We start from the raw sequence: 24,376 nt of genomic DNA, 5'->3' as shown, positions 1-24,376 counted from the left end.
CATTTCCTATTCCTCCTCAGAGCCGCAGAATCTGTGCATTCATCAGCTTTCCAAGTTAAATATATTTCTCCATTGCAGGGAAAAGGAAATGGAACCTCTGACTATTCCCTCTCAGCTTCGGTTTTCAAGACTACAGTTCTCGGTGTAAACTTGCTGACAGCTGTTATTTACTAAACCAGGCCCTGGACATGAAATCACCTGAGTTGTCAATGAGAATTTGAGTTATTTCCTGAACAGTGACAAGGATCCCTTAACTAACACGCCAGCTTTGGGAACTGTGAGGCAGGGAAAGCCAGTTCACATTATCCAGGCCCGATTGTCCAGAAGGAATCCACAAGTGACAGAAAATACAACTTCACATAAGTTGTATTTTGGCAGACCTATCTTGCTGAGAGATCCAAAAAAGTGTTTTTCAAGGACCTGCTCTTGCCCAAACATTTGCACTCGTCCCACGGACCTCCCTCGCTTTACCATCTTCCACCACAAGGAGGCGCTGGATCACAACAGTGCACAACGTGGTTCCTTGAAATTCCACCCACCCTCACACAAGAGTTTATCTGTGGTCAGTATATTTAGCAAAGCAGCTGACTACTTTCTCTGCTTGAAGATTCACAATAGACATTAGCGTGTTAATGACCCTAAAAGGTTTAAAAGTAAAAAGAGAAGGGGATGGGGTTGGAGGGAGAAAGACGGCAAGGGAAAGAGAGAGAAGAAACCTGTTATATTTATTTCACACAGCATTTTTAAAAACGTATTCAGCTGCTGAACTTTTTATTATAAAACTTATCCAATAGTGCTGAATTAGAGTTCAGCAAATGTTCCCACTTGGGAAATATTAGAACAGATGATCTCTGAAGTCATCCTACTTCTAAAAATTCTAAGCTCTATTTACATATCTGCTAAAGCACAATTCTGATCATACCCTTCCTTTGCTCAAAAATCCTCTGTGGCTCCCACCTGCCTGTAAAATCCAAATTCCTTAGCATGGCATTCAGATATTGGCTTTAACTTACCTTTCCGGTCTTACTTAGTTCCCTTCCTTCCCACCCACATGTCTCTGCTCCTTCCTAACTGGGTTTCCCCTGTTCCTGCCTCATATTTCTGTTGTTTTCCCATCTCTGTGCTTCTGCTCACGCTGCTGCCTCCAGTTGGAATGGTTTTCCCAGTCTTTGCACGTACAAATGCAACCCACTTCAAATGCTCAGTTCAAAGCAATCCCCTCCATGATCTCTTCTCTAAATTTACCTTCTTTAGAACTTATTTAGAGCTCTTATACTGGACAAGTTATTGGGCTTCTTATATAGAATTATCTGTATACGTATCTTACTTCCCCTAAATTTCTTAGAAAAAATGGTCTTATATATGGTTGGCTATTCCCTAGTTCCTTGCACATAATAGATGCTTATTAAAAGATTATTCTGAAGTGTAAATGGCTGATGTGATTAAACAGGAAACCATCCCAGGGCAGAAAGAACAATGGTCTGATGACAAGAGAACTGTGCTGGTTCTGCCATTAGCACTTGGGGACTCCAGCCATTTGTTTCTCTGCTGAGAGCTGAATGTGCTCAGCTCTACAAGGACAAGGAAGGCCAGACAAGGGCCACTGGCCTGCCAGAGCTAAATATTCTGAGATTTTCTTGATTTCTGATCTGCTTCCCAAAGAATTTGAGACAACCCTGTAGGATTAAGAATACAATAAAATAGAACAATTAATGAAGAAAGAAGAGAAGGTACTTTTTAATAGGGAAGAAACAGTTAATACAAGAGAATGAATCTCTAACATTAGGATCTTAGCAAGAGACTTAGAGGAATTTACTTTTTTTTAATTAGGAAATCATCCTGAGTTCTCAATACTGTCCACATAATTGACTGACTACTTTCCTACTTTATAAATGCTTACTTAAAAAAAAAACAACAAACAAACAAAAAAAAAAAACCTTAATTCTCTAATGCTATGGTTATCAAAATGTTTTCCTGTATCAGATGCATTAGCATCACCTAGAATCTCTTTAGAAATATAAATTCTCAGACCCCGTTCCTCCTGCATCAGGAACTCCGAGGGTGGGGCTCAGGAATCTGTTTTAACAAGGCCTCCAGGTGATTGTGAGGCACATTAAAGTTTGCACATAACTGCATTTAGAACTAAATATATCACCTGTGTCTATACACTCATTTTTTTTTTTTTCAAAGATACAGAGTGTCATTCTCTTTTCACTTCTGTCTGATAGCACTACTGTATAACCTACTCCCAAATGGGGTGATGGTAAATGTACCTGGTCTCTTGCCTTTGACAGCTGCGAGTTTCACTGCTTAGATGTCCATGCATTCATTAAAATCTGCCCCATCTCTTACAGCTGATCAAGCAGATCCCTGCAAATTCCTGGCCTGTGGTGAATTTGCCCAGTGTGTAAAGAATGAGCGGACCGAGGAAGCGGAGTGTCGCTGCAGACCGGGGTATGAGAGCCAGGGGCGCCAGGACCGCCTGGACCCAGGCCTTTGTGTCCCTGGCACAGAGGAATGTGAGGTCATCCAGGGAAAGGGAGCTCCATGCAGGTAGGTCAAGCACACTGACTTCACAGACCCAAAAAGCTCATTGCTTGTACTTCTGAGAGACCCATCATTAGAATTAATTCATATGGTTCTTTAAACCCGTGGTTCTCAAACTTCAGTGAGCATCAGAATCACCCAGAAGAGGGCTTGTTAAAACAACATAGCTGGGCCCTGCTGTGCTCTGTCTCCGATTCAGTAGGTCTGGGTAGGCTCAGGTGAGGCTGATGCTGCAGGCCCAAGGACCACACTTTGAGAGCCAGCTCTAGGCTTTTCAGCAGCATTTCCTTAAGACCAACAGGAGAGGAAGAATGAACCCAACCCGTATCAGCTTTCAAAGACAGAATATGGCCGGGCTGGGCGAGGTGGCTCACCCCTGTAATCCTAGCACTCTGGGAGGCCGAGGCGGGCGGATGGTTCCAGCTCAGGAGTTTGAGACCAGCCTGAGCAAGAGTGAGACCCCCGTCTCTACTAAAAAATAGAAAGAAATTAACCAGACAACTAAAAATATATAGAAAAAATTAGCCGGGCATGCACGTGGTGCATGCCTGTAGTCCCAGCTCCTCTGGAGGCTGAGGCAGGAGGATTGCTTGAGCCCAGGAGTTTGAGGTTGCTGTGAGCTAGGATGATGCCAGGGCAAAAGAGCGAGCCTCTGTTTCCAAAAAAACAGACAGAATATTTTCTCTACTACATTAATGGGGGGAGAATAATATTTGATTTTTTTCACCTGTTTGCAAACATAATAGCTTTCATCATAAGAAAGCTAGAAAATATAGATTATGAGAAAGAAGGAAAAAATCCTGTTCAATTAATCACATTAACTGTTATCTTTTGGTGTCCATGTTTATACAGAATTGGTTTATACAGAATTTTCTAAAGCACAATAGAATCAGACCAACTTCTTGTTTTGTGGTCAGCTTTTTCTGCTTTGAACATTTCCTCATGTCATGAAATATTTTCTGTAGCATCATTTTTAATGATTACATATTAGTCCATTCTATAGATGTGTTATGATGTGTTTAATCAGTTTTTCATTTCCAGACACAGATAGGTTAAGAGATTTTTTTTTTTTTTTTTGAGACAGAGTCTAGCTCTGTCACCTGGACTAGAGTGCAGTGGTCTTATCATAGCTCACTGCAACTTCAAACTCCTGGGCTCAAGCAATTCTCCTGCCTCAGCCTCCCGAGTAGCTGGGACGACAGGCACCTGCCACCATGACCAGCTAATTTTTCTATTTTTTGTAGAGATGGGGGTCTTGATCTTGCCCAGGCTGGTCTCGAACTTCTGGCCTCAAGCAATCCTCTTGCCTTGGCCTCCCGGAGTGCTAGGATTACAGCGTGAGCCACCACACCCAACCAAGAGAAGTTCTTTAGAAGGAGGCAAAGGAGGCAAGATATAATTTGCTTTCTATTCACAAACCAGACTTCAGGGTGTAGGCGGCCTTATGAACAAACAGGGAACAGGAAGGTTTCTATATAATACAACCTATATTATTGACAAAGGATGAACATCTATAATAACAGTGCCTATGTTTCAATGAAGACAAACATCCTAATACTAAAATGAGGAAAAAATACAGAGGTGCAATTCATAGAAGAAACCCAAGTGATCAACAAGATGTAGATATGCTCAATCTCACTATAACTCAGGAAACTCCAAAACAATAAGGAGATAACATTTGTTGCTTGAGAGTTTGGCAAAAGAAGGTTGATGATATTCAGTGTGGGTAACACAGAGGAAAACTAGTTCTATCAAGCATTGCTGGTGGATGTACAAATTGGAAAAGACTTTTTTCAAGAGAAATTTGTTAATATCTATAGAATAAAATTTTAAATTTCACTGAGGTACTCTACTTTTAGACAATTATTCCTACAAAAATAGTTGCACCTGTGCACTAAGATATGTGCACCAAAATCTTCACAGCATCATTTCTTTGAATCATGAAACAATTATATAGCCCATCAATAGGGGAATAGTTAAATAATCTAGAGTGTAATGTATTAATATTACTATGGAACACAGCAGCTAAAAGCAATAATATGGCTCTACTGGAGCTGCCGTAGGGAAAAAAAAACAAGACACATTAAGTGAGAAAGCAAATTTCAATATAATAGATCCTGTGCATGTAATAAATTAATAAAAAAAACTATGTACTTATATTAGGTTCGACCATATGGCATTGCCATTTTGTCAGCCACAAATCATCAAATATTGGCAGTTTTGTATGGTTCAGTCTAATATGTAAGTAAATACATAGTAAACATGTGGAATAATAGATACACATAACTGTTATTGCAGTTAACAATGGAAAGGAGTGGAATTGGGTCCAGCTTTTTTAATAAAGAGAATATGTTCACATATCATTTGTGTAATTTTTAATGGCTTTTTTTTAGACTAGTCAAGTGCAGCAGTGAGAAGGGGGAAGGAGTAGAACAGGAGTTGGATCTGTAACTGACTGTGAACAATCAAGGGAGACCAGGAAGGAAGATAGGAGAGAAGGGAGGAAGGGAGGGAAGTGGGGAGTGAAGGAAAGATTCTCAATTGCTTTTCAGGGGAAACAGAGAAATCCCCACACCACCCCAGTCCTGCCCTTTTCAATTGCCTGACTAACTGTTCTTTTTTATATGTTAAGTATTAAGCCCTGATATTCTCAGCACGAGGACAAACCCCTGTTGCCTCCAAGAGCTGTAATACTTCAGACGGACTCACAGTGGAGAAGAAACTGGAGCTCGGTGTTGCTCTGAAGGCCCCTCCTGGATCCCTCTCCTATCAGTTATTTCAGTTCCTCACGAGAAGCCATCATTTGTGATGGCACTTTGCTTATATGAGGATCAGCTGACAACTTAAAACCTAATTAACCATAGATTAGACACCAGTTAAAATTAGAGGCTTTAACGTTAGACCCAAGCTCTGCCCCTAACCAGGTGTGACTTTGAGCCATATTTCCCTACCCCGGCTTTAAGCTTCAAATTTCTCCTTTATATAATGGGGATAATGGGAATAAATTCATGAGTTTAGGGAAGGAATAAATTAGATACCCCTCAGTGTAAACTGTTCAGCTACTAGCGTATTGGAGCTGTTTATATCAACAAAGGGCAGCCCAGTGAGGAAAAACTGAGATTCCCTCCCTGGCACTTAAACCTAAACTCAGAAGCAAATCTGTTGCAACACTAAGTGTTGTAACTTTGAAAACAGCATTCTCTAAAGAACTATAAACTTGGCTGCATTTCTGTTACTCTGCCTGCAAGTGAAGAGATGGGAAAATGATACTGGGGGCAAGTGCCTTACTGAGAAGATGAGTCCACTGACACACAAAGAGCAACTTCAGTTGATTCAGTTATTTGCCATTCTACTGTGAAGTCATTGTCGTTCATTACATTTTCATTCTGTTCTTTTCCTCCGTTCAATATTTATGACTATATTCCATATGTTTTTCATTTTCCTCCATTTTGGATGTTCTATACATAGATTGTCTTGTACCAGGAACTTACTTGGAACTTGTCTTTTCGGTGTAATGAGTTTAACTTTTATTAATCACAATTATCATGACACATATACAGAAAATGCAAATCTAGATCTAACAGTAAATTATTTATGATTTTTCCTCTTCAGATCTAAAAATTTATACTTTTGTCCTTTAACTTAATAAGTCTAATGTGTTCTCTGTGACATTATTGATAATAATGAAAATCATTTCTAAATATAGGGGCCAGATTAAATGATCGTACAAAGTGACATTTATGAGGATATTTTAATAATAGGGAAGTACTTGTTATAACTACAGCAAGGTCACTAGCTCACTTACGTGCTAACTTAGATGGGGAAAGTAGGTCCATTTTTTTTCCCTCCAGATGACTATTAGCTAATTCCCTTTTGAGCTTTCTCCACTGAATAGTGGGGAGGTTGGGGTGGGGGTTGGAGTTTAATATAGTCTAATTCAGTTCTTAAAACTTCATCTGATTAATAATTGGAGCAATCACTTTAGGCAACACGGTTCCCTTGGAATACAGAGTGAGTGCGGCTTTCCGGGTCTCACCAGGTTCTTTGGAAAGTTTCTAGTCCCATATTCCCCTCACCTGTGATCTCTGAGTTCTGATCCCAGCCATCTGCCCCTTCCCTGGTAGTCTCAGAGCCTCCGTATCTCCCAAACAGGGCGAATATAGGAACCAAAATGCTGCCTTAGCAGGTGAGAGGGAGAAAAAGAAACTTGTTCCTCAACTTCCTTCAACTATCCCTCTCGCCCCTCTCCTCTGCCTTCTTCCCATCAAGCACTGGGACTGAGATAGGATTTTCCCTCCTTCCCCCTTTCCCTGAAACTAGAATAGACAGAATGTTGGGAGAAAGAAAATACTCTACTGATAAGGGAACATGTATAGGAAGGTATCCCCCAAATATTAGACCTGTTTGATAATGTAAAGAGGAAAAACATGAAGTGCAAAATGTGTATACACTTATCAACAGAAATTATAAAACATCTATGTAGAAAAGTCTGGAAATAGGCGGGGCACGGTGGCTCACGCCTGTAATCCTAGCACTCTGGGAGGCCAAGGAGGGGGGATCGCTCAAGGTCAGGAGTGTGAGACCAGTCTGAGCAAGAGCGAGACCCCGTCTCTACTAAAAATAGTAAGAAATTATCTGGCCAACTAAAAAATATATATAGAAAAAATTAGCCAGGCATGGTGGCGCATGCCTGTAGTCCCAGCCACTTGGGAGGCTGAGGCAGGTGGATCGCTTAAGCCCAGGAGTTTGAGGTTGCTGTGAGCTAGGCTGATGCTACGGCACTCTAGCCCAGGCAACAGAGTGAGACTCTGTCTAAAAAAAAAAAAAAAAAAAAGAAAATCTCGGAATAATCTACATCAAATTTAAAAATACATTTTAATTTTTAAAAAATTTTAATTGACACATACTGAACATATTTATGGGGTACAATGTGATGTTTTGATACATGTATACAATGTGTAATGATAAAATCAGGGTAATTTAGAATATCTGTTACCTCAAATATTTATTATTTCTTTCCAGTGAGAACATTCAAAATCCTCTCTTGTAGCTATTTTGAAATATACATTATTGTAAACTATAGTCACCCTACTGTAGGAGACGACACCAGAACTTAATCCTCCTATCTAACTGTAACTTTGTACCCATTGACCAATCCCTCCTCATCCCCCCTCCTTCTATCCCCAGTCTCTGGTAACTGCTATTCTACTTTCTATTTCTATGAGATCAACTTTTTAGACTCCACATATGAGTGTGGTATGTGTCTTTCTGAGCCTGGCTAATTTCACTTAACATAGTGTTTTCCAGGTTCATCTATGTTGTCGCAAATGACAGGATTTCATTCGTTTTTATGGCTGAATTGTATTGCATTGTGTATATATAACACATTTTCTTTATCCATTCATTTGTTGGTGGACACTTGGGTTGATTCTACAGCTTGAGTATTATGAATAGTGCTGCAATATGCATGGGAGTGCAGATATCACTTTGCTGTACTGATTTCATTTCCTTTGGATATACACCTGTGGTGGGACTGCTGGATCATATGGTAGCTCTATGTTGAAATTTTGAAGAACATACATACTGTTTTCCATAATGGCTGTACTAATTTACATTCCCACGAACATTGTTTACACACTGTCCCCTTTTCTCCACATCTTCATGAATTTTTGTCTTTTTAATAATAGACATTCTAAATGGAGTAAGGTTGATACCTGATTGTGCCTTAAAGTTTATGAACAGGATGCTATTATAACTTTGTTTTTCAGCCACCACAACTCAGAACTTGACTTGAAAAATAACTCCATTTTTTGCAAGATGAACTTATCCCTCATCTTTCCCATGAGCTTCCTTCAATCCTTCTGAAACCACTGCCTTAGAAGTAGTAACGAAACTGAAAGGCAAAACTCAAGGGGAATGCAGAAAGCATACTTCCTCCAACTCAAATGGAAGACATCTGCAAAAATATGCTATCCGTTTTCACTTGTTGTAATTTTAAAACTAAAATTGTAGAAAGCTGTTGATAAGCCCAGGAAATAGGTATCATATTTTTGCTTTCTTTTGTAGGTCACCAAATCACTCTAAAAATCAAGCGTACAAAACCCGTGTTAAAAAATTCCAACATCAACAAAATAACAAGGTAAATTCATACTTTTATATGTTGGTTTTAATTACTGAATTTGAATTTTGAAGGAAATTTAAAACATTGCTATACCTGACTCTTGTTTTAAATAGAAATAATTAAAGCACTTTTCCTTTATTTGTCAGCTTTTTAATTTACTAAGGAGAGAAAAAAATATATTTCCTCATGCAGAAAGGACAGATACAAAAGGCTAGTGTTAACTGAAATGTGTAGACAAAACAATAGAATAACAAAAGCAATCCAAGGCCAGGCATGGTGGCTCACACCTGTAATCCTAGCACTTTGGGAGGCCAAAGCAGGAGGATCACTCAAGGTCAGTAGTTCAAGACCAGCCTGAGCAAGAGTGAGACCCCATCTCTATGAAGAATAGAAAAATTAGCGGGGCCTGGTGACACGCACCTATAGTCCCAACTATTCGGGAGGCTGAGGCAGGAGGATCACGTGAGCCCAGGAGTTTGAAGTTGCAGTGAGCTATGATGAGGCCACTGCATTCTAGCCCAGGCAACAGAGAGTGAGACCCTGTCTCAAAAAAAAAAAAAAAATCCAAGTATTTTATGATATTCTCAACCTTTTCTTGTAAAAATATACATGTAATTTATCAAATCCATTTCAACAAGGTTGAAATTTTACAATAATAATTTATAGTCTTGACATTGAATAATTTTATATAATTTTAAAATCTTTTGATTTAAAATAATCAGCTAAATCAAAAATATGTAGAAGAAATATGATTTGCAAGCAGTAACTTCAAAAATTCCTAAAAGTTCATTTGCAGATAAATGTTTTTTTCTGGTATCCTTAAGATGTCTCTTTTAAGATATTCATTTAATCAACTAATTTTACTAAAATAATTTTGTTTTACAAAGGAAAGTGATTTGTCTTTAACCAGATTATATATAGCCTACATAGATATTTTATTTATATATATACACATATACATAAAACTTTGGGGAAAATGCCTTGGATGATTTTTAGCCTAAACATAACTATTTTCAAAAATTATAGTCTTTGATGGTAACAATGGATAATCAGCCAGATCTATACTGCTGGGTGAAAACAAATGCCTCAAAGCTTGCACCTGAAAAAGTTATCACAATCAATATACAATCAGGGACACTGGGGCAATCACACCAAATGAGAATCATAATTTTATGTATCCAAGTACACATTTGGAATGTGTGCCACTTTAATTTCTTGAAACCAAGAAAATTGGAAAAACAGAAAAAGTTCAGAATAAGGCCATAAAATGACAATAAGACACAAGATATGATATTGATAAAATGTCCAGGATGAAGGAAATACCAACTAAATCTTGAAGTACCAGCTAGAACTAAGGACATTTGAAATGAATAGAAGGAAGTGATAAGTTTCACAGTAGGAAGTAAACTTGAAGAACTACATCTTACTTCATGGCAGGAATGACAAACATTAAGTACCAATGCTACTTATATGTGGCCATGTAGAGTGCTGCGGAGAGAGAGATTCAGGACACATTTGAGTTCCATGAGGAAGAGTGCTGGAATAGACTAATAATGTATGGTTGGGAGGGAATAGGTGACTCATTCACAGACTATTTGCCACCCCTGCTCCAACAGATGGGTCAGCCTGAGAATCTAAATAGGTTTAATAAGAGATGGAATAGATTTCTAGTGGCTTATAAAGCTAAGAATATTTGGAGGGCATCTTCAGCCTTTCAAAGGAAATATTCTAAATGGCAAGCATATCCTCTCATCCACCAGTGGAGGTAATATTGGAGTAAACCATTGGTGTGACCATGGGTAGCATTTCTTAAGTTCTTAAAACTATTTCTTTTTTAGGTAACCAGGAAAAGACATTCTGAATTACTGACTGTGGGATATGAAGAATTAAGCCATCAAGATTGGGAAGGAAATTAACAAGTGAAAATGCACAAATGATCATTTAAGCTATCCCAAGAGAGATGATTTGCTTTCTCAAGGAAAATTGTATCCACTCTGTCCATGTTCTGAAAAGAGGCAGGTATATTCACTGGTCATCAGAATCCAGGTGTACAGTCCACACTGAGAACCAGCACACACCATGTTTCAAGTATAGAGGAGTCGTGTACTTGATAACTGATACATTCTGAAGAAAAAGATGCTTATTATCAAAATTGCAGACATAATCAGAGAAACATATTTTGCCTATTCTTGAATGCTAGTCAAAATGATAGTAAGCCAGTTTTGCTTCTAGTTGCTCTTAAAATATTACTCACAGATCATTTGTAACAAGTGCAACTTATTGTTTTGGGGGTTAACAATGTATCAGGAAGCAAGTTCTTCATATGCTAGAATGTACATTTAAAAGATGATTATTTATGCAAAGAGATGCCAGTCTCTCTAAATCCAAGAATGAACATAGTACGTAAGCACTGTGTTGAGTGTATATATGCCCCACATTACAATGTCTGATTTATACACATGCTCTGTAGACTTCAGTTTTTCAGCACACTAGTTTTATATAAGCAATTACTACTTACACAGTAGGTTGTTTTATTGCCAATCATTTTTGAATCATTTTCTAAAAGAAAGAGGAGCTGAGGTTCAGATATACATACCGTGAAAAATCTTACTTTTCTTGTTACTACACAAAGCTATTTTAAAGGAAAACACTATATTGGGGGTGGGGAGGTGGAGGTAAGGTTGTACTACACGACATAACCAATTCCTGTTTTCTACACAGTGTCTTTCTACAGTAAGTTCACTGAGTAATTCCTCACACTAACTACAGTATGTGTATACCCAGATTGGAATCAATGTAACCCAGTTCAGTCAGCTTTTAATGTGCTACTTAATGAAAATGAATCCTTCTGTGTCTCTTTCAGTTGTTCCATTATCAAATATATTTGTAAACCTTAATTTCAGTAAAATAAAAGCACTATATTCTTAGATTTATAATGAGTCTGTGTTTTACTAGCTATTTTCTGGATTTGCTTTATGGATTCAATAAATGATTTTAAACATGCAGATTTTAATGTTGCCAGAAGAGAGCAAAATAGTAAACACTGATAGCATTTAACAGTAATCTTCAAAAATAAAAACAAAATGTTTCCTAATAATGGAGACAATTTTTTGGGAAGTGGCAATCCTACATGGGGAAGGGTCACAAACTCTTGAAAATTCATTCCTATTGTTCTCACAAATGTGTAGCTTCTGTCACCATTTCCATCTCAATCCTCCCCAAAAGTGAAGATCTATAATATAAGAAAAGGACTTCAAATTGAAATATGATGACAAGGTGCCGCAGAACAAAGAATGGTGGCTGGGGATGTGCCTACCCATTTCCACATCCCTGTAACTTCCCAGAGGGAAAACAAACTTAATAGAAGCATGACAGGCCAACCAAAAGCACATGAAAAAATTCCATCAAGAAAGAAAAGGCAGCCGGGCATGGTGGCTCATGCCTGTAATCCTAGCACTCTGGGAGGCCGAGGCGGGTGGATCGTTTGAGCTCAGGAGTTCGAGACCAGCCTGAGCAAGAGCAAGACCCCCGTCTGTACTAAAAACAGAAAGAAATTAGCTGGACAACTAAAAATATATAGAAAAAATTAGCCGGGCATGGTGGCACATGCCTGTAGTCCCAGCTACTTGGGAGGCTAAGGCAGAAGGATCACTTGAGCCCAGGAGTTTGAGGTTGTGTGAGCTGGGCTGATGCCATGGCACTCTAGCCCGGGCAACAGAGTGAGACTCTGTCTCAAAAAAAAAATAATAATAAAAAAAAAAAAAAAAAAAGAAAGAGAAGTCTTCACCACTATTACTCTCTACATTTCAGTTGTGCTCTAACTAGTATAGGGAATATAGTTTTTGATAGGGAAAGAGAAGCAAAAACTTTGATAGGGAAAGAGAAGCAAATTGCGTGGGGAGGAGTCCCCTTTTGTGGTTTAAGTGCCTCTCACCCTTCAGATCACCCATCTTTTGGACTGGTCTTTTCAACCAGCCAGAGAAGAGCTGATGAGATAAGATGGCCGGAGTCTCCTTCCACTCTCAGAAGATCCACCAGGATCATGGTAGGTTCCAGACAAGGGTATGGAGTAGGGTATACAGACCAGCTATGTTCGAAGCCTTAGGGAGAAGGACTCTTCTTTGGGTCCCTGATTTTTACATCCTGTGTCTTCTCAAAACAGATCAGTAAGTGCTGGGGAAAGGCAGCCAAGGCAAAATGAGTTGTAGCGGCTCACACACAGTCCTACCCGTTCCTTGGATAGAGATCACATAGAAGTCTGGGGTCAGGGTTCAAAGAAATTTGAATCACTTTGAGTTCCTTGCAGAAGCTTCAGGATCCCAGACTTCTCCAACTTATTCCATCTGAGACATGGCCAACAAGTACAACATTTACAACTTGTTCATGACACCCCATAACTCTATTAAAAGCACAAGATACAAGAGGAAGTTCTACATAGAAAGCATTTATTTGTATTTCCAGTACATCAGTATTTTAGGAAAGCATTAGATACACATTTTTAATGAAATGAGGAAAAGTAACAGTTGCAACTAAATGAATTTTCAGAAGTGAAAAGAAAATGGCCAGTTAACAAGCCTATTTGTGGTTTAAAGGTGAGATTCTGCATTTGTACAAATTAGGATGAAAGATTCTCCTTTTGAAAGTGCATTAATTTCTCCTGATTATCTCTTGAGAACCTTCTGAGACAACTAAACTTCTTTCGTGTATTAGGTTAATGATGTGGAAAGAATACATTGATTTGAATTGAACTTAACTGTATTCAAAGATGTGGTCCTGGCATGGGGTAGGCTCTGCCTCTGAAAGTCTATTTTTACCTTTCCATGAGGCTTATGTACAGAATGTCTACTTATTGCTGACCTTTTCCAGTGTGATACTGCGATCCCCGTATGCTAACAATTTATACACCAGGTGTACCTTGATCTAAGTCTTAGTAGCCATAGGTTCTGCTCTTATGTTACCCAAAATTCATTCTAAAACTTAGCAAAGACCTAGGACTGCTCTGTTAAAATATTATCAGTGTTTTCATCCTGAGGGTGTAGAGTCTTCAGGAGCACGCTGCCTTTCCGTATGCTCCACTGCTGCTGTTCTCTTCCCTATTGTTAAAACTGTTCCCCGCAATTTGTCCTTATTCTCATTGTCAGATACCTTCTGTTCTCTCCTCCCCACTTGTGAGTCTATCTTCTAGGAGAAATTTTAAAACTCTTAATATTTGTTATTATTGGTAATGATAAATAGGGAAAACCTGTCACACCTGAAGACGTGGAAATGACAGAGGGGCAACTCCTTGTAAATCCTCAGGAGGCTGCTAAAACATGTTCGTTGTCTTTTGGCCACATATAATTGGAGCAAAGGCATTTATATCTTTCTCACAGTCTAGAACTAAATTACTTGACCTTTCTGGATCTCTGTTATCTCTTCCATAAAAGGTCGATCACTAACATCATATTAATTGGCTGACTGACTCAATGAATATTCTGCTGATCCAAGTACTCTTAAACTATTTCAGGTAAAGAAATCAAAGATCTATGTATTTGGGTTCCCTGAGAACCATAGGAATAACCTGTGAAGATATCTTTTTAAAAATATCCAATTAATAAAGCTCTACAAATAATAAATATTCATTATTATTCTTGCCTGTGGGTTTCTATTCCCTAAGCTTCCACAAACACCACCTACATTCCACTTAAGATGATCGTTTCTTGGTTGCTTGCAAAACAAAAGGGTTCACTATGTTACTGGAAAGAATGACCTATAAAAATGCGTAGAAGCAGAATGCAACAATAGAATGTCTTTGTGTGGGCTTGTGATGCTATGTGCATTATTTTATTTCTTCCTCGTATAATCCTCTGAGAAAGTGTCATCTCCCCCGTTTTACAACTAAGAAAACTCAGTATTCTTTTAACATATGTGGATTAGAGAAACTTCCTTTTCTCAATGAGTACCCATAGCTCACAACACATGTCTCAACTGTGTTAGTGGAATTAGGAATTACATTATAACTGAATTGAGTATGAAAACATTTTGTCCTTTCACTTTTAATATTTTACGTATGCCTACCTTTGCAAAGCATACATTATGGAAGGAACCTGTATTAAGATTAGTTCTTTATATACAGTACAGTGGCTTAACTTTCTAATTTTAAATCTCAATGAAAATGACGATTAAAATATGAATTAATTTACTCTTGATTCCTAGAATGTATGGGTTTGATTATGAACATGGTAAAGTAGCTGCATCAACATCTTTTAGAACACCATTTCTGCTGTTTCCCTTAAAACGATGACAGGGTCCTAAGTTTCTCTAGCAAAGGGCTGTCTATGTGTATGCACATCTCTTGTATGTAGGTTACTCTACGTCTATCAGAATTAGGGCAGTTCTCCTGGTAGCCAAAATTAACTCAAGAGACTATTTTAAATAGATAAGTTCTAGGACAACTGTGTGACATAATTAGAAATAAAATGGCTTAAGATTAACTACAATTTTATAACCATTACAGTCAAAAATATTTTTTTTTTAATTTTTTTTTTTTTTAATTTTTTTTTTTTTGAGACAGAGTGTCACTTTGTTGCCCTGGCTAGAGTGAGTGCCGTGGCGTCAGCCCAGCTCACAGCAACCTCAAACTCCTGGGCTTAAGCGATCCTACTGCCTCAGCCTCCCAAGTAGCTGGGACTACAGGCATGTGCCACCATGCCCGGCTAATTTTTTCTATATATATTTTTAGTTATCCAGATAATTTTATTTCTATTTTTAGTAGAGACGGGGTCTCACTCAGGCTGGTCTCGAACTCCCGACCTCGAGCGATCCACCCGCCTCGGCCTCCCAGAGGGCTAGGATTACAGGCGTGAGCCACTGCGCCCGGCCAGAGTCAAAAATAAAAGACTTATAACAATGCTTTGCTGTGATATATTTCTTACAAATTGTTCAAAATGTTAAGTTCTCGTTTTAATAATTTTAACCTCTGATTTTCCATCTAGTGCCTATTAGTATATCCAAAAGATACACAAAACTATTTTTGAAAACAATACTAAAGGGATAAGTCATTAAAAATCCATTTGGTTACTAAATTTTGGTCAAGAACTTTTCTTGCTACTGGATAGGAAACAAAGCTTATCATTTCCTATCCTACAAAAATAAAAACACCAACTAAAGGCGAGAGATACAAGAGAGAGAACAGGTTGTTTATTTCAGTTACTACACCTTCTGTCACCAATCACAGGGACCAAATGACTCAAGGGTGGGAGAGTCTATGCAGTAACGCATCTTCTAAAAGATAATCACATTCACATTCTCAATTAATAGCACAGAGAGGACTATTTAATTTCTTTAACACAAGAAAATCATTTGCACAGTATTATAATAAATAAATATGTCTGAATTTAGACAAACATTATGAAAGAAGCAATTATGAAGACAGTGTCTGTGGCTCTCAAACAGTAACCTAGTCAGCTGGGAAATATTTTCCTAACTGAGGTAATCTTTCTAGGAAAAAAAAAATCACTGGAATTACATTTTAAAGGTTAGGGTCTCTAAAAATTGAGGGGAAAATGTGCAGAGAATAATTTTGCTTTCTAATTTTATTCTAGTATACAAACAAGACTCTTGAGGAGTTATGCCAACATAACTCCTGGATGTATTTTTGTCTCTAAATTCCTAATATGAAAGTCATAAATATTAGGCTTAAAACTGCTGACATTTGATCAAAACTAATAGCACACAAAGCAAACTTTTAAATTAATCTGTTACATGAATCAAGCAATTACTAAATACAAGGGCGTTTGAATTACAAAGCATACGAAACTTCTACAATTACCGAAATCTCAAAGACCAAAAAAGACACTAGAAATTTTTTAAAAAGAAAGATGTTTGAAGCAGAATATCTTAAATCATATTAAACAACTTGGACAAGATTCTGATACAAAAATCGTTAACTGAGATGAAGTTGAAAGAGTATTTGAATTCAGTCCAGTTTAAGCCACAGTGCACCTAAAACTCATTTCCTTTTCTAAATGAGATAAAATGTATCTGAAAACTTTCAGACATTTAAACAGCCTGAGTTTCCTTTATTTGTCCATGGAATATAAAAAGAATATTTTCATAGCAAGAAAACAAATCTGTGCTGGATACTGTTAGTACCTCCTTTATCACAGAATACATCAAATACATTAAGGCTCTTTCTAGAATTCTAGAACTTAGCGAGAATTGCTTCACTCAAACTAAGACACACTGCAAAGGAGAAAAAAAAAAATCGGAATTTCCCACCTCTGAGAAAATTTCTACAAATTTCTGACAAAAGTTTGTAGAGAACGTATATCACTTTTCAGAACAAAACATCAGTGCCTGAATCATTTTAAATGCCCTAACTCTTGTAAGAAATTTAAACTAAGGTTTCATTACTCCAGTTTTATGGTACTATGCCATACTTAAAAAGCAAGTATTTTGAATTTTTAAAAAGATTCTCTTTTCCTAGAGAACAATTATGATGGATACAAGGTAGTCTGTTGGCAAAGGATAAGAAATGTCAGAATCTGTCCAAGTGTAATGAGTATGAAAGTTTCAGAGTTACAGCTGGATATGGGAAAATAAGTTTTAGGTCCCAAATTCACTACCATAATTAACCTTAAACAAATTTACAAAAAGCCATGATTAACAAAATCTGGTCACTTTGTAGAAGTAACTCTAACATGATCATGGAATGGTTAAAATCTTTGGGCACACCCTCCCTAGTGCCATGGCAAGGGCTTCCAGCTCGCAGGCTGGTGTGCAACATATCTACTTCAGCAGATTCTGCAGCATGGCGGTTGCGTAGGTGGGCCGCGCCTGCCTGCTCTCGATCGCATTCTGAAGATACTGGATGCCTCCACAGCGTTCCCAGATTTCTTCAAACTGTCTTGGCAAGATCTCGGCGCCACGCTTCCGAGTCAGGCCAGTCTCCTCGAGATTTAGCTCACACATCTCCATGTCATCCTTACCTGCAACCATGGGATGGCAGAAAATTAACAACAGTGTCTTTAAGGACCATTTCTTATCAATTTTATTCCTGAAATACCTATCAATTCTCATAGATCTGAGCGCTTTTTAAGACTGCAATTTTCTCCCTCTAAGAGGGAAATCTGCTTAATAAATTCACCAAAAACAACCTAAATTGGTCCCCCACCAAGGACTCTTTCAAAATTTATAAACACTGCAGTTGATCAAACCAGTTGTCAGGGTTAATAGAAATGTCACATTTCCTCAAGCTACTACAAATCAATGGACATAATTAAACACCATTGAAAAGGTTTTTAGGACACAGACAAGTTTCTGTGTGCTCTACAAGGACATAATTAATCTCAGCAGTTTCACATTATAAATGGGTTAATCTTCAATGAACTGGAAATGTGATTTAATTGCAAAATTCCATACCTCAACCCTGAAATTTAATGAATTATTACATTATATACTAGAATGTTTGATTCAGAGGGTTTACAATCCTTTTTTGTTAATACAAATTTTTTTCAGGTGAATCATACACACCAGCCACGAGAAGGATGGGTGGCTTGTCAGGATGGAGTTCCATCTGCCGGGCAATCCACGGCCCATCAAAGTGGGCATACCACCAGCCTTTTTTCTTACTCTGAGGGTCTTTGTACTGGTCGGCGGGGCGGATGAATGGGATGCGGAAGAAGCGCTGCTGTCGGTTCATTTCGATCTCCTGCTGCCTGGCAGGGAGCTGAGCTGCTGGGTTCTGCTGAGCTATTACACAAAACAAGGAAAGTTACACTAGCAGCTCAAGGGAAAGGAAAACAGCCTTTAATCCTAAAATGCACCACATTTTTTTTTAAGGGAGAAGAAAGGTTTCTACTAGTAAATTTAAAATAAAATATAAATATTAATTGCCTATAAATGAATACAATTCAGAGTACGATTTCCTAGAACTGTCATTCCCTAAAGACGTTCCCTGGCGTTGCAAGCGCATACACACATGCCCCACCGTCACCACCACCACCAGCAGCAGCGATAAACCCCAGCAGATTTCCACAAATGACTGTGTCAGTAACCTAAAATAAACTCATGTGACAGGAAAACAAACTGGTATTACTTAGTAGATTTACATTTTTCCTCCAAAGAGTTCAAATGAAGGTTGCAGAATAACTTTTATTGGACTATTTACAATTAAAAAAATGAATAGGATTTTCAGAAATCTGAGGAATACATTTGTCCATTTAATCAAAATTTCCACAAAAAGTAGAAGCCATATAAAAACTTTGTTTTGCCAACTGATTTTGGAATTTAAAATGGCCAAGGTAACAGATAATAATACTTAGACAACCTCATGACCAAAACAAACAAAAAAAAACCAAAAACATACCAAGCCACCCCCACAAAATCCCCTGTAAGAGTAAGCATGAACTTTCCCTCAAAGGTATTTACTTACTCTGAAATCAGATTTCTCTTGGAATAAAATCCAATGAAGTAAGTGGGAAGTATGTAACATTTGATTCTCCTCGGCAATAGAAAAGAAAAATCCTTGCTTTTCTGCCAATACTGTGCATTGCACTCATATCACTCTTTCTTCCCTTGCTCAATTTTCATTACTGAACAATTAGGTTTTTACTTTATCTGCAAATGTAAACATTTCCCTGGGGCTATGACTTTACATCTTTAGCAGCATAATTTCAGTTAGCCTGTTTAATATGCTTTATACTCACAACTTTAAAGTGGATCAACCATTTACTGTGGCTCAATTAAGAATTTCATTGCGAAAATCTAAATATGCCAAAGAAAAATACATAATATATATACATGACATAAAAGTCAAGAATAGCCACATGGCTTTATAAGAATTCGCAAATACTGAAAGGATGAAAATTCTCTTAATTCTATTTTTTACACCAAGAAATAGCAAAAGCTTTACAGAAGGTGAATTTATTTATTTGTAAACCAAAGAAAGCAAAAAGTATTTAGCAAAGCTATATATGCCTATGAAAGAATGAGAGGCTCAGTTTTGTTAGTGACTTTAAAAGCCGCATTATCTTTAGCATAAGAACAGAGATGTGCTTATTTTTTCTTTTGTTCCTGTTCCCCGAAAGCAATTTACAGTTCAGTGTTTCCACTTTAAGTTTTAAAAATTACCTACTTCGTGGAAAACACACTGACTCAAAATATTTAAAAAGCAGAGAAAAAAAAACCCTTCCCTCCATCTTAAGTAGTAAATTGCAATTTAATGTCCAGTTGACAGGAAATTTACTATGATACTGACAGTCATACATTAATTAACCTACTTTATTCTTTTAAAAAAATAGTCTTCTATAACTTAATATATTGTATAAAATTAAAAAACTGAACAGAAAGTCTTTGATAGCTTTTCCTACTCTGGGAGAACTGAAATTTTGTTGGGGAGGGCTGGAAACTATTATCTATCTGGAAAAGTGCAAAGATATACACATTAAAAAGCTTGAAACTCATTTTCTAAACAACTTTTTTTCACATCCAATTGAATTATCTTCAAAAGTATAAACTAAGTTTCAAATGGAGCCCTATAAATTATAAGAAGCACTTAAAAAATCAGGTCCAACCAGTTGACAAATGAATATGACATTATATCTAAATCATATTGTTCAACTGATTCTAGAAGAGATTTGCTATACACTGAGGTAACCAAAAGCTTTTAAATTATCAAAGAATGTACATCATAGAGAGCTATAAAAGTAACAGAATAATTGCCTCTTCCTACTGGAAGGTATCATTATTAAACCTGTGCACATTATCAAAACTCAAACCTCTTTAGACAGAAATGCAGATACCATCCCAGTGTTTGAAACCAGCACCTAAAAGTTAGTCTTTATTCTAAAAGATCAGCTGCTATTTTAAGATAGTTTTGCTACAATAAGAATTGCATATACTCCCAGTTTAAAATACTAGTTATTTTTTTAAATGGAAGTAATCTGATTAAAAAAACATTAATTAGATTTTGTTTTGCATATGTATTTTGGAGTGATCCAAATAAAAGCATCATCTCAGATTAAAATCTTAGTACTAATATGCCAACTTTAATGTGCTAAAATTTTACTCAAAATTGCAGCAAAACTATATTTAATAGAAGTTAGTGCTTTATAAAGTATTTTAACCCATTTTCCAGTTAGCTTATGAGTTACCACCCATTGACTTACGTGAATTGTTCAAAAATGGTGCAAAATCTGTGAACAAATATTTTATATTGAAGAAAAGATAAAAATGCCAAAGCTGTTAAATGAGCATTTTTCTAATTTATAAAGGCTTCCCATCAATTGAGGTGGTGACTAACAAGTAAATATCCTATCTACAAGCCAACTCCTCTTAGAATTACCTACAAGTGCTGTTTTCTGATTTTTTTAAAAAAAGGCTATTGTGATCATGTTTTAGGAAATTCTAACTGAAGCATATTATGAAGAGGATCAAAATTTAAAAATTGTACTTAATTTGTAATTTTGGGACACAGTAATTTCCAAACAAAAACCTAACACGATGACGTAATAGATATTATGGCACCTTTTACACATTACTAGAATTTTCCCAGGAAAACACAGAATAACTAATAAATTAATCAGAAAATTATATTCATTAGAGGAGGAAAAAAGCATTGCTACTTTTTCATATACTCATATATTTTACTTTTCTCAAACTGTTTAAATTTTAAACCCATGCCATTTTTATTTTAGGAACTATAAAATGAAACTATCTTCCAAAATCATTGTTTTAAGCAATTAAATATTATAAATACTTACTGAGTAATTTGCCACTGCCCCAAAAATTATTTCTGAAAATCTTTCTGTAGCAACTGAGATAAGAGCATGCTCATCACCAGGAAAAAGGTCTGATGCACCTTACTCACCATCATAAAAATTCACCATTATTTGTCAATGTATTACTCTTTAAGTCAACAATATCAAGGGACATTTTTGTTAACCATAAGTTGTCATCATTATATTTTCTCAAATTAATGAATTCTAATCCTTCTAAATATCAGAGTATACAGCAGTTCCTTTTAAAGGCTGAAAGTTTAGCTGCCCCATTAGGAAACAACTGAGCTGTTAAGCATCTTGGTGCCCTTCACCTTTCCTTTTAGCTATGCTCCTGTGTCAGAATGAGTTTTATATGAGAAAAAAATAAAAAGCAAATCAAGATAAGTACTTTTAAGAGCAGAAGTTACATTTTATCCAGAAAATGGCTCATAATCAAATTCCCCAAAGGCTAAATATATGTGGATTGTGTTCACATAAAATTCCTAAATATGTGTTAATATACCTGATTAGGACTCTTAGGAAATTTTCCTAAGCTACTCTTTTGCCCTCTCAAATACTATGCTACGAATGGAAACAGCACTTGAACCAGTAAGGCGAGCCATGCATTATTTGCACCCTTTTGGGCAAAACTAGATGAGATGAGTAAGGTATCAAAGTTTGGTTTAAAAATACGAGAAATATTTGTATATTCATGTAAATGTGTGTGCCAAATATTACATTAATTTCTTTTTGTTTTGAGAAGTGCAATCATTCAGATATATAGGTTTTGAAATACAACATAATAAAAGTCTGTTAAGCAAAAGGTAGTGATTAGAACATTTATAGCAAAATGTATTACAGCTAAAAAGAACAGTCTATTGCCATTTTTTTACAGAACAAAGGTAACTTGTGGTCACAAACTTAGTATACAGTGAACAGGTAATGTAATCATCCTGTCATTTTTAAATCAAAGAAAAAAAGTTTTAAACTGGAGAAGAGAGTGGTATCACAATGTTTAGTGGGGCTTCCATCTGCCATTTCCTAGTTACAAGGGACCTCTCCCTGCCCTTCCACAGTGTTAGATTCTGACTGATAACAGCCCTTAAACAATCTCTGGCACTAGTATCCCCCTTATTAATAACAACATTGCCCTCGCTCAATCTATTCTTTGCCACAGCTTAGAAACACTAAAATTCTACCATTAAATTGACTTTACTTAAACATCGCTTTCATTTACTCAGAAGGTGGTGAGGGAAGCAAAATATAACCAAGGGCAAGTCAACTGGGATCATGCATTGCTAAACTATACTATAGTGTTAGGAATATGCCCCTTAAGAAAAAAGACATTAAATATCTGCTGTCACTTAGACATTAACCAGAATTAAGCTCATAAATTGTGCCAGTTTAAAAGCAGCAAGTAGAACAAATGAAATTCCAAGCATTGCTTTAAATATTGAAATTACAACTCATATATCACAGGAATGTTAAGTTAATATTAAAGCTCATGTGTGCTTTTAACTAGGTTATATCTATCCTACTGTGTTTTCCGATTTCAAGTATACAACTTGGACTTTTGTACAACAAAGTAACAAAATCCATTTTTAGGATCCCAGTCAAAAAATCCAGTTTTGATCTAGGCAAAACTCTGGTCTGAACCAAGGTAATATTTTTCACTCTTAGATTTCCATAGTATTATAAAATAATGTTTGCAGTAAATATTCTTCTTCTTTAAACAAAGGAGTTAGAGTGTTAATGGAGAACACATGAACCAATTCCTTTTTTTTTCCAGGCTACAATCATATCTGGGAAAAGCAAGACAGTACTTATGCCTACATATAAAAAGGATAATAATATAGGGTATTTCAGAGAAATACCCCTAAAAATTGAGCTATATTAAGTTAAAAAATAAAAAAAAAATTAAGAATAAAAATTAAACATGATCCTTTTTAGCAAATATAAATATACTCATTTTCATATGTAAAATTCAGTTCACATGTAAAGTATAAGATTCATGGTAATCTTTACATTTTCACATGTAATCTTGATATACATGTGGGAAAACTATGTATGCACAATCTCCAGTATAGACAAGAAAACTGTGTATTACTAGAATTCACTTTAAGAAGCAAATTCAATATAGATGAACAAATATGACTTTAAAGACATAATAGAAATAATCCTGGAAAAGATAGGCCATTGTAGCTATATTTGGTTCAAAGGATCACAGTTCTACACTAAGAGAAAATTTATATTGGATGTTTTACCCAAATGCCTTATGTATAGTTACATGCATTTATATACACACACTTTGGAACATTCAAAAGTACAGATTTGTTTTTACCATAATCAGTAACAGACTTTGGAGCACGTTGCTCTGTTTCAGTATTTCTCTTCTTGTTCTTGGATTTCCAAGCATGATACACTTTTAGTCTTCTATGAAATTCTTCTCTGCAAGCTGCCAGGAGCTCAATATCTATTGATTACATAGAAAGAGCCAAAAAAAAAAAAAAGAATTAACATCCTAATTTATTCATCTAACATAATTATATAACTATTCTGTGGCATAAAAACACACATATTTATATTTTTTCATTTTTAAATTAATAGTACAAAATCAAAAGTAAGCTAATTATTCATAAAGATGAGCATTTTATGATACTATCTTTTATATTTAGAGAGCATTTTCTTATACACTATTACTATCTTATATCTGCACAAGAACTCTGGACTAAAACAGGTCTTTTATACATGAAGAAACTGAATCAGAGAGGTTAAGTCACTTGTCCAAGGCCACAAGCCTTTACAACAGAAAAAAAAAAGTCACTGTATTCAAATACAAGCAGATTGATATGCAACATTTTTTTAATGTTTATAGTTATGCAGATAAACTCAGTATGGAGGAAAAGAACATAACTATGTGGGATCCTCTGGATATACTATTTTACTTTAATTGTTCTGTTGGAAGAAA

The 24,376-nt window shown here is 36.4% G+C and overlaps 2 protein-coding genes across 3 annotated transcripts in view; one reads left to right on the top strand and one right to left on the bottom strand.

Moving 5' to 3' along the window:
- The window catches only part of IMPG1 (interphotoreceptor matrix proteoglycan 1), a 125,948-nt gene extending 115,364 nt beyond the window's left edge, over positions 1 to 10,584 (top strand). For both annotated transcript variants that reach the window (XM_045542265.1, XM_045542264.1), the window contains 3 exons: positions 2,355 to 2,553; positions 8,614 to 8,686; positions 10,507 to 10,584. In XM_045542265.1, coding sequence (XP_045398221.1) covers positions 2,355 to 2,553; positions 8,614 to 8,686; positions 10,507 to 10,584 — 350 coding nt within the window. The remainder of the gene's footprint in view (positions 1 to 2,354; positions 2,554 to 8,613; positions 8,687 to 10,506) is intronic.
- A 5,244-nt stretch (positions 10,585 to 15,828) lies between these two features.
- Positions 15,829 to 24,376, bottom strand: part of MYO6 (myosin VI) — a 134,265-nt gene continuing 125,717 nt past the window's right edge. The window contains exons 33-36 of the mRNA XM_045543913.1: positions 23,750 to 23,881; positions 20,818 to 20,844; positions 18,182 to 18,400; positions 15,829 to 17,637 (exon numbers count right to left, since the gene is read on the bottom strand). Of these exons, the coding sequence (XP_045399869.1) occupies positions 17,438 to 17,637; positions 18,182 to 18,400; positions 20,818 to 20,844; positions 23,750 to 23,881 (578 nt within the window). The 3' untranslated portion in view covers positions 15,829 to 17,437. The remainder of the gene's footprint in view (positions 17,638 to 18,181; positions 18,401 to 20,817; positions 20,845 to 23,749; positions 23,882 to 24,376) is intronic.

This window comes from Lemur catta, chromosome 2 (genome assembly GCF_020740605.2).
Source record: "Lemur catta isolate mLemCat1 chromosome 2, mLemCat1.pri, whole genome shotgun sequence".
Classification (NCBI taxonomy): Eukaryota; Metazoa; Chordata; class Mammalia; order Primates; family Lemuridae; genus Lemur; species Lemur catta.
This window is presented reverse-complemented; position numbering and strand designations above follow the sequence as displayed.